This window comes from Corvus kubaryi, unplaced genomic scaffold (genome assembly GCF_017639235.1).
Source record: "Corvus kubaryi isolate FWS band 111438036 unplaced genomic scaffold, C.kubaryi_AGA036_p1.0 134, whole genome shotgun sequence".
In the NCBI taxonomy this organism is placed as follows: Eukaryota; Metazoa; Chordata; class Aves; order Passeriformes; family Corvidae; genus Corvus; species Corvus kubaryi.
The window spans coordinates 10,519,345-10,530,071 of NW_024580668.1; the positions used below are offsets into that span (position 1 = coordinate 10,519,345).

A 10,727-nucleotide genomic window follows, 5' to 3' on the forward strand; every position below is an offset into this window, starting at 1 on the left:
GCGGAGCGAACCACCGCGGTGACCTCGGCACTCGGTGGGGGGCGGGGGCAGGACACCCGCGCATGCGTGCGGCCGGAGCGTTGCTAGGGCGGAGCGCGCGTGGTGACGGCGGCACGGCGGGGCCGCGGTGGGGACCCGCGGGCGGCCGCAGCGCCGGCGCTTATCCGCTGCCCCCCAGAGCCCTCCGGCAAGCCCGGGGGAGCCTATGGAGAGCGGCCCGCGCACTGCCATAGTGTTCAACGCCTCCAAGGGCGAGAGCTTCACGCCGGCCGGCGGCTACAAGGCCCTGCGGAAGAGGCTGCGCGGCAGCTGGAAGGTGCAGAGGTGAGGGGCGGCTCGCGGGGACACGCAGAGGCCCCGGCGGGGGTGTGCGGGCCGCGCTGGGTGCCCGAGTGGCCTTGGGGATGTATCTCGTGAGCTGAGGTCGCTCTCTCGCGTTGATTGCGCCCTGTTGCATCTTCTGCCGCTGTGGGATGTTGTGCATGGTTCTTTGGAGCTACAGGTGTCTCAGCTGTGGCGGAGATGCAGTGTAAGTTGTAAGGATGAAGCGCCTCATGCAGATTTGTGAGTCTGTCTCGATCTGGAGTTTGGGACAAAAAGAAAACAGCCCCGGTGCAGGTGATACTGTTTATCTGGCCGCTGCAAGATGGCACGGCATGCACTGTTTGGGAGAGGCTCAGGCTGGATATCAGGGAAAGGCTCTCCCCCCAGAGGGTGCTGGGCACTGCCCAGGCTCCCCAGGGAATGGGCACGGCCCCGAGGCTGCCAGAGCTCCAGGAGCGTTTGGACAGCGCTGCCAGGGATGCCCAGGGTGGGGTTGTTGGGGTGTATGTGCAGGGCCTGGAGCTGGGCTGGGTGATCCTTGTGGGTCCCTCCAGCTCAGCTTCTTCTATGAAATGTACCCAGACCAAAAAGAAAAAGAAAAAAATAATAGGAAGCTCCTCAGGTGCAAAGTTCAATAGCAGCTGTGACAGCTTGCAGCAGCTCTGGAACTGCCACGGTGCCTTGTCAGAGGAGTGTCACTGTTTAGCTGGTTGACATTTATAAGGATTATTTTTGCTCAAGTTGTCAACTTTAAACCCAGATAAAAGGATGCGAACTGACTGAAGTGGTTTGCTTTGTGTTCATTTGCCAGTCCTTTAAAAAAAATAAAAGGAAAAAGTTGTGGTTCAGGGCTCTATCCAAGAATCATGTGTGTCTTTATTAATCTATTCATAGCTTGAAAGATGAGATCACATCTGAGAGACTGTTTGGGGTGAAATTGTGGATTACAGCAGGACCAAGAGAGAAGTTCAGTGCTGATGAGGTAAAAAGTCAATAATTGTTTTCAAGTTAATTATGTTTTAAAATTTGCTGAAGTAGAAAAGAGCAAGACAGAAGACTTTGCTGTAATGCTGCTTTAAATGAATTAATATAAATTGAAATTTGATGTTTTTCTCATAGGATCAAGTTAAATGCAGGTAGTCAAAATCATTTACCTTCCTCTTCTCAATATAACTTCATACAGTTTTGTGTGTAGTTTCTCATGTCTGGTTTTTTTTTTCTGGATCTGTGTTGTTTTCTAGTTTTCTGTTCTGAAGAAATTCCTGGAGGATGGTGGGGCCATCCTGGTGATGCTGAGAGAAGGTGGAGAGTCCCAGAATGGCACAAATATTAACTTTTTGTTAGAAGAATATGGGATCATTTTCAATAATGGTAATGGGGCTCACTGCTGCCTTTTATTCATCAATTTGCAGCAAAATTGAAAGATCAAGGTTCAGCCTTTGTGGATACAAGCCAAGCAGATCTTTCTCACAAAGTATCTTTTGATCTAAAAGATGTTTTTTCTCTAAATCTGCATGCACGTGGCAGGGTAATACTGGAGCACAGCAAAAGCTTTCCATGGACAGAGTACCTGGACAACTCGGCCATCTCCATTCCTTTGCTGTAGCTGTTAGTTTTAATTTACTAGAAAAATTAATTCTAGTGAAATTTCTTGATTCAAAAGCCTTTAAGATATTTTCCACACATTTTAAAGGATTGACTCACTTCATGCTCATCCTGAATAAGAAGTGGCACTTTTCTTTATCAGACCAACAAAATGTCATTCATTAGTTTTGTGCTGCCAATGGGGAAAAAACCCCCAACAACCCAAGGCAACTGTGTCTCAGTGTACATAAAATATTTTGGGTCTTTGGTGGCTTTTCTCAACTGTGCCTTTTTTTTGCATCAATCGGATTCGATTCATCAAGTGTTTGGAAGATGTATTAAAAAAATCAGCCTGTAAAAGTTGATACAGGCTGTTTTAACTGGACCATCTTTTTGCCTCTTCTGCTTTGCAGAAGATGGACATGTGCTTACTTTTTGTATTTTTATTTGAATTTGCAAAGGTATTCCTGTCCTAAATCTGTTTTGTCCAAAAGGAAACAGTAGTGAAGGCTGATTTCAATTCTTTTGGGATCCAAATGCCGGCTTTGTGCTGTTAGAAGCAAACACCCAGGGAATCCAAGAACTAAACTAATTTTTCTTTGCTAAATATAACACACTGATCAGCTAAGGTGTGAATTTCTGTATTTTTTTCTTGTTTCAAGATGCTGTAGTACGGAATGTGTATTACAAGTACCACCACCCAAAGGAAGCACTAATCTCTGATGGAGTTTTGAACAGGTAAGTATTTGGGGTACATGAATCCTCACAGTAAACTCTTGTCATCTGGATTGTTTTCAGCAAGGTTTGTTTTTCAATATCTCGTAGGGGAATCAGTGAAGCTGCAAAGAAAACAGTGCTTGAGACAACAGATGAAGATGGAAGGGGCCATGACTCACAGTGAGTGTTTTCTGTGAGGAAACTGATGTGAAAATACGTAGAATACCTCAGAACTGGCAGGTTTGTGATTAGCAGCAGTACACTGTGCTTATGGTGAGGTTTTCTAATGCATTTCTTATGTTCTTATGCTTCTTAGGTTATATCTGGAAAGGGGAATCTGTTTAGTAGAGCTTGGTAACCTCTGAAGGAGCAGGAGGGATAGGTTTGGAAAGGAATTACTGTTCTCATGACCAGATCTTTTTAGCCTCTAGTCTGTGGGTTTGATTTTGAGTTCTGTGACTCTGTCCAGCCTGCCTGATGCATGCAGGTGCTTATGGAGTTTCTGTATTTCCTGCAGAGCTCTCACCTTCGTTTATCCTTTTGGAGCCACACTGAATGTGATGAAGCCAGCAGTGGCAATTCTGTCCACAGGATCCGTCTGCTTCCCTCTCAACAGGCCTATCCTGGCTTTCTATCAGCATGAGGTATGAGCTGCCTGGGGCACTCCCTGCATTCCCCCTGCCCCACACAAAAACTGTGAGTGGATGTTTTGGGGATACTTACAAACCCACCTCAATTTTTGATGCATCTGGAAACTCCAGATGAGCCCTGTGACGACTTCTTTTTATAATAAACTTCTTTGCATGGGGTTCAGAGGAGAGTTAATGAGCTGGTCAGCAAAGATTACCTATTTTTTGGTTGACTGGTGGATATCTTTAGTTCTTTAAAGTTTTGGGATTTTTTTCCACTGTTTTAGTAATAGTTTATTAAATAAAATTATCCTTAGCTTTGTAAGTACACCATATTGAATGAAGGAAGAGGCCTGTCGCCTCAGAACCAGTAGATTTTTCATATATTGTCTTGCTCATCCAACCCTGTTAATTTATAGAAATAAATTCAGAAATCTAGTCATAGTCAATGGTTACAAGCACAGGATTGATATTAAGTTAACACAGTTTTTTACTATGTAGACAAGTAAAGCAGTGCAAAAACAATTACCTCTAAAACTGCTTTGGAAGGAATTTTTGCTATATTGTATTCTTTGTTGGTAGAGTAAAGGTGGAAAGATGGCAGCGCTGGGATCTTCCCACATGTTCAATGACCAGTATTTAGATAAAGAAGAAAATGGTAAGATCATGGTAAGTTGGAGTTTTTTGGGAGTTGTTTTTTTTCTTTAAAAACACCCTAGTGGGTCTTCACAACGTTTGCAAAGCACTTCAGGCTCATCTTCATTTTAGAGTAAGACAGCTATGAAATGGATTCAGTATAGGGATTCTAAGCCAATACTAATGGATATTCTTTGATTTATTATCTTATTTTTAATCTTTTTCATGGCATGTTATTTAATAGATTTAATACGAATATTTAAGCATAGTATGAGATTATTTGGATTCTCCTGAAATTAATTGAGTTTTGCCCTTCTCCAGGATGTGCTTTTCCAGTGGCTCACAACATCAGATATCCACTTAAACCAGATGGATATGGAGGACCCCGAGGTAAGAGAGATCCATCACGAGGAGGTAAAGAACAGTGTGATCTGGCAGCACCAGTTTTGGTGTACCATGTATTTAGCAGAGTGGTTAACAGCCAGATGGGTGCTGCTGTTGTTGCAGTACCTTTATTCATGGTCTAAGATTGAGTAGACAGATGGCTTAGGTGTAAAAGATAATGGTATCACTCAGCCTTAGATTGCTCTTCGTTATCAGATAGGATTTGTGAAAGTCTCTCTCAATTTGCCCATGTTTAAGAGATTTACTGCTCCAGTGTAATGAGTTTTTTCACTCTGAGCCCTCAGACAGGAGGAGCGTGCAGGAAGGAAAGGCAGATTTTCTGTATGTGAGTAGGGATCAACGTTTGTGTCAGCTTTAGTTGTATACAAATGCCATTTTTATTTGGAAATATCTTTATGTGGTAAAGTTGTATACTCTGTGTGCATAAAAGAACAACAGTTTTGCATGGTTGTTTAGTAAGCTGGCTGTTCTAATTTTAAAGAATTAACAGAAATCCAGATGAAACATCCGTATGTTGGGTAGCTTTACAGCTGAGAGAAGAGTTGGCACAATTACTGATCTAGTGAGCTGCACTGCAAAGGGCCATACCTGATAAAGAGTGAAATAATAACTTGTAGGTGAGATTTTATGTGAGATAGAAACTAGAAAGAGGCTATGGGAATGGGTTGGCCGTTTCAAATGACAGGGATGTGTACCTGTGTGTTCAGATTTCAGACTACACCGTGCTCCCCGACACAGCCGCGCTCTCTGAGCAGCTGCGAGTCTGCCTGCAGGAAGGAGATGAGAACCCAAGAGACTTCACAAAGCTGTTTGATACGTCCCTTTATCAGCTGGACACAACTGCCCTCCCTTCAGTTATCAAGTCAGCATCTGTAATTTTCTTATTATTTATTTATTCCATTCTGTGTTCTGCATTTTCTGTTTGTGTTCAACTGTGTCTCCTTAAGAGCAGGAAGGACTGAGCTGTGGGCAGCATTTTGAATATGGATATACCAGAGGATGGATTTGTACAGTGTGGCAATGATGTTTTCTCTTGCTGCTTGTCTTAGCTGTAGTTTCTGGCCTTCTTCTCTCCGTTTTTTTCTGACTACACGAGATTCATTGATCTAATGTTTTTAGAACTGTCTGCAGTGAAGTTGGGCACTTTCTGGAGTGATAGCTGAGAGCTGCTCATTTCCCCACGTTTGAATTACTTGGCATTTACTGAAAGCTGCATTTCAGTCGCCTTTGCATTTCCCAATAATTGTGTTTTGAGGTTTATCAGCTGCTCAGTTTTCCCAGTTTGTGTCACTATCAGCTTTGTCCATCATAACTCCCCTGTTACCCAGATCACGTCTGAACACTTGAGTAGTGGCCGCTTAACACAGATTCCATGAAACTCCACTCTGCTGTGGACACTCTTCCTTCTTACTCTATATTTCTTGTATTTTCACTTGTTGTGAATTCACAGTAGGATCTCCCTTCTGATCCCACCATAACAAATTTTTTTTTCAAAAATAAATTTTGGTTATTGACTTCCTTACAAACATTTTTGAAATCCCAGTTCTGCTTTTTTGTGCTGGATCACTTTTTGTTCATCCATGTTCATCCTGCTAAAAGTCAATTGAAGAATTGAGCTGTGATTTTTTTTTTGATCATCTGATATATCCAGCTATCATTATCTTCCTCTGTCACAATTTTAATTTTCTCACTGTAGAAGTTGTTTATTACTGATCTGTAGTTCTCTGAGGTCCTTCTAATATGGACATCCCATTTTTTTTTGTGCTGTTACAGTGCAAAACTTTGATGCTGGTGTGTTCACAAAAATCCATCTCTGTAGCCTGCAAGTGGAAATAGATGTTGTATCATTTTTTCTCGCATACTTTGAATTTTTCTGTGCTGTAGAGCTTATGAAGAACTGAATGTGAAACATGAACCCCTTCGACTCATTCAGCCTGAATTTGAGAGTCCACTACCTGTCCTCCAGCCAGCTGTGAGTAATTTTCTTGCTTGTACAGTACAGGGAGAACCCTTCTCCATGAAAGCTGAACTTGAGAATCTTGGAGGTCTTTTCCAACCTTAATGAGTCTCTGCTTCCTTTGTTTCATGCAAAACCTCTGTGTGTCATTTCCATACTTCTGTAAAAAAAGCGGTGAGAAATACTGTAGTAATCATTAATCACTGGGGAGTTGAATACACTACAGGGACCATCTTTTAGAAAGAGCACTTATTTACACTTCTAATTTTTATTAAAAGAGCTTCAAAATGTAGTGTGTGGTACCAAAACAGAATCCTTGTGTGATAAGCTTTTGGTTGAGTAGCTGCTCCCAGTCCTGTGAGGTGCTGGCTCAGCCTTCCCTGTGAAAACAGGATGTGGTATTTCAGAAGGCAGTGGTGGTGTAAGTACTGCACTGAGTGCTGCCAGGGAGGAGCCAGTCTGTCCTGCTCTGCTTCCATCTCCCAGACCCTCAGGAAAGGCAGAAAGTGGAGCACTGGTCTTTTACAGCAGGAGCTGATCAAACTTTTACCAGCAGAGATTTGAGCTGACAGCAACAACACGAGCTATGGTGGTGTCAGACTCATTTCAGAAAGCAGGAATCTCTGAGTATCTGAATTTTGCCATCATTGTTCCATCCTTCTTTACCCTGGCTATTGAGATTGCTGGGATCCTTATAGCTGCAGGATTGCAAGTGAAAGTGGTGTCTCATGCACTGCTTTTTACAAACCCAAGTCCAACTTGTGACATAAATGGTGCCTGCATGAATCAGAAGATACTCTGACCAGAACTGATGTCAATATCTTTTCAGGGTGATCTGTTATGGCCAATTTAGTTCCTCAGCCCTCAGCCATCACCTGGGTCTCATGGAGCAAAACTGAAACTGCAAATAAGAATGTCTAGTTGTGATGCTGGGTGATAATTCTGGCACCCTTGTGACTAAACTCTTTTGGAATGTTCAGTTATTTTTACAAAGTAAGAATGGAATTTTCAAATGGTGCCCCTTTGTTGAGTGGGCTTTGGAGTTGCTTATGGCTTTTTAAAAGGTTTGTTCAAGTCCAGTAAAAGTTCAAAACTGTTGTCTTAGAGATCTGTAAAGTGTAAGAAAAATATGTGGCAATCAACCATGCTGCTTTTTCTCTTCAAGGTTTTTCCACCTGCTTTCAGAGAATTGCCTCCTCCCGCTTTGGAACTGTTTGACTTGGATGAAACTTTTTCCTCTGAGAGAGCACGTCTTGCAGAGCTCACAAACAAATGTAAGTGGAGCAGATTTTTTGCACATTTATATAAAAAGTCCAAATTTTTAGAGGAAAACTGTTATATTTAATTTTAAAGCATGGACCTCATTTGGGAAAATCTATTGCTCTCATCCTGATCCAAGAAATTGAAAAGCTTTGGAAATGGATAGTGTGACTTTATGTACCATGACATTATATTTTGTCTGTTACATGACATTTTATCCTGCTTCTGCCTGCTGTTTCCTATATTGTGCATAAATTGCTTTGGGCACTCTTGCTGATGAATTTCACATCCTTTTTATGCTTTGAAGTTAAAACGTTAGGATTATTCCAAACACCTAAGGAAGATGAGCAGGTACTGGCTGCAGGAATACATCATGGCTGGTCCACTGAGCTTGGTTATGGGACTGAACCTCCCCGAATGCCAACAGCAAATGGAGATTCAGAGCAGTTTTTGGCCAGCTGCTCCAGATGGGTGTGATACTCACCTGCCTTCCATCTGGGCTCTTGTTTAGGCACTGATGATGACCTGGAGTTTTACGTGCGGAAATGCGGTGATATCCTGGGCGTGACGAGTGAACTCCCAAAGGACAAGCAAGATGCCAAATATATCCTGGAGCACATCTTCTTCCAAGTGGTTGAGTTTAAGAAACTGAATCAGGTATTTTTATAAAAAGTACAATGAGTAGCTGTAGTAGCAGCAGTGAGGGTGGTGTGTCATTGTAGCAGCTACACTTGTCACAGGCGAGAGGTGCAGTGATGTAAGACATTAGTTGTGCAATAAATGAGATCAGTGAAGTGTGATCCAGAGTACTTATGACTGTTAATCTCTATAAAACATGTAGTGCTCAATTTATTAAGTCTCTCATTTATTTTAATTGGGGGATTAGTACATGCAAGTGTAGCTTGTAATTTCAACTAAATCCAGTTGATTGCTGGTGCCTGAGTGAGAGCAGTGAGGCCTCAGGAGTGCTCACAGCTCTGGCCAGTGCTGCAGTGCAGAGGTGACACCAGCACTGTTCCTCAGCAGCTGTACTGAAACACAGCTGTGCTGAAATAGTTCCTCATAGTAGATTTGATGCTTCAAAGTGTGTTTGGAGCATATTGGCAGAGCAGCAGTTTGTGCTAGCAAGAATTGCCTGTTGTTTCACACATAATCTAGCTAAGCCAAAAATCTTACAGTTCTATCCTGTTGTTAAAACTCATTTTCCTTCTTTTTTTTTTTTTCTTTCTCTTCCCTCACTTAAGGAACACGACACTGACCCAAGTGAAGCTGGATTCCAGAACAGTACCTGAGACCTGGCTTTCCCCAGTTTGAGAAAGACCTTTTAGTGAAAATATATTTTTCCATTTTTAAAGCCTCTCCTTTCAGTATATTGATTAGGACTGTCTCAGTAGTTCACTGAATACTTGGATCATTTATATGTGGTAGTTCAGATAATTAATGCCTTCTGGGGAACTGCTTGTATTTCACAAGCACTTTCCAAAGAATTTCTTATTTTTCTACTTCTTTATTGAAAATGTAATTTTTTAATATATTAAAAAAATAATATACGAAGAAAATGTGTTTTGGGTCCTTCTTTCTGGCTCCAGCATTTATTTTCTTGTAGTTAAGTCTTACTGTTGGTTCTCCTGGTGTACATGAGATCCTTAATTGCACTGTGAGAGGGGTTGTTATTTTGATTTGTGAACTGAGGACAAAAAGTAGAGCCATGATTCTAACAGGAGCTGCTGAAAATACATTTATCACCCTCGGGCAGCCTCCTTTTGTCTCTCTGCCAAAGAGTACTAAGGAGAGGTGAGTTTGCTATTGTAGAAGGAAAGTATTTCTTCCAAGGGAGGGGAGGATTTGAAATTAAGCAATAATGACATTGTTGCAGATCACTGCCTCATATCAGACTGGAACTACATAATTTAAAAAAGAGAGGACAGCACATGGATGAAAACCTTAAGATTTAATGGATCATTATTAAGAAACTTTGATACTGCACAGAAACTCAGGAATATTTTTACTTCCAGTTATTTGATATCTAGCCCACTCCCTGAGGTGGTGAGTTCAGTAATGTGCAGGAGTGGAAATTCAGGTTAAATTCATTGACCGTGAAATGTTGAAGCTCAGTGCACAGCAAAAATAGAGACAAGGAGATCAGTGGTGAGAAGAAAACATTTGTCAACATCATCAACACCACATCTCTATTGCAAGGACTTTTTTTATATTAATGTGGTGAAATTGCATTATAAAGCCTTTGTTTGGCTGTCAATCTGACACTCAAATTGTTAAACATAAATTCTTCCCCCACTCAGGCCTTCCATGACTTCTGTGCTTTACCTTGCTCTTCCATGGTTTTTAAAATCAAAGCTGTTTTTTGGGAGAAATCTGTTCATCTTTTATCCCCCAAAAACATCTTTTTATTTTACATTTCTTCATGCTTCACATATCCTCTTGGCACAGGTTTTTCTAAAGGAGGTGCCCCAAAGCCCCTGCCACGTTCCTGCCCAGTTGAGATGTGCTAATATAAATGTTAGCAGAAGTGTTTGTCTCTTCTGCTACAGACATTCCCTTTTCTCAGCAGAATGTTGGAAATTTTTCATTTCTTCCTCTGTTTGCCTTTAAGTCACCCAGAGCACTTTGTACATTCCAGCTACAGATTTACACAACAAGCTTAATCTCTTCTCCTGTGTGGTATCAATACCAATCAGCCAGCACAGACTGCAGCTGAACCAAGTCCCCGAGTGCTCCTCTTGCTAATTATAGCTCTGGTTTGTACTCGTCTGGGGTGTTTATACTTCAAACTGTAAATAGTTTCTGTTTTCCACCCCTGTTTTGGAGTTGTTTTGTCACCTGTTCCTGATGTTGTAATATGGTTTAGAGAAAAGCCAGGTGAGCAGCCAGGGGATACAAACAGCCCTTTGTTTTCTGAGTGTCTCTGAGGCCTCTCTGACAGCTGAACAACCAATTTTTCACTGAATGAATGTTTTTTTACTAGGGTGGAATACATGTAGCTAGCATCTCTCTTTCAAAGCTGTTCCTTTAGCCCTCTGGAAGTATTTAAACTTAAAGTCATGGCAGTGTGATACATGTAAAATTTGTGGCTGACCGACAATTTTGAAGGAGTACAAGTAGGTGAGTGCTTTGAAGAAGTGAGGCGAGGCCAGGAGGCAGGTTAGGCACGTAGCTAGTGAAGGAGTTTATATATTAATGAAATTATTGCTGCGATT

At 41.8% G+C, this 10,727-nt stretch overlaps 1 protein-coding gene across 1 annotated transcript; it reads left to right on the forward strand.

Moving 5' to 3' along the window:
• The first annotated feature begins 92 nt into the window (after positions 1–92).
• Positions 93–9,071, forward strand: IFT52 (intraflagellar transport 52). The gene is made up of 13 exons (XM_042050433.1): positions 93–324; positions 1,219–1,306; positions 1,566–1,695; positions 2,571–2,646; positions 2,734–2,805; positions 3,143–3,269; positions 3,837–3,923; positions 4,212–4,280; positions 5,003–5,157; positions 6,180–6,267; positions 7,418–7,526; positions 8,024–8,169; positions 8,757–9,071. The coding sequence occupies exons 1-13, from the start codon at positions 206–208 to the stop codon at positions 8,802–8,804; spliced, it is 1,314 nt and encodes a 437-aa protein (XP_041906367.1). The 5' UTR covers positions 93–205; the 3' UTR covers positions 8,805–9,071.
• The last annotated feature ends 1,656 nt before the right edge of the window (positions 9,072–10,727 follow it).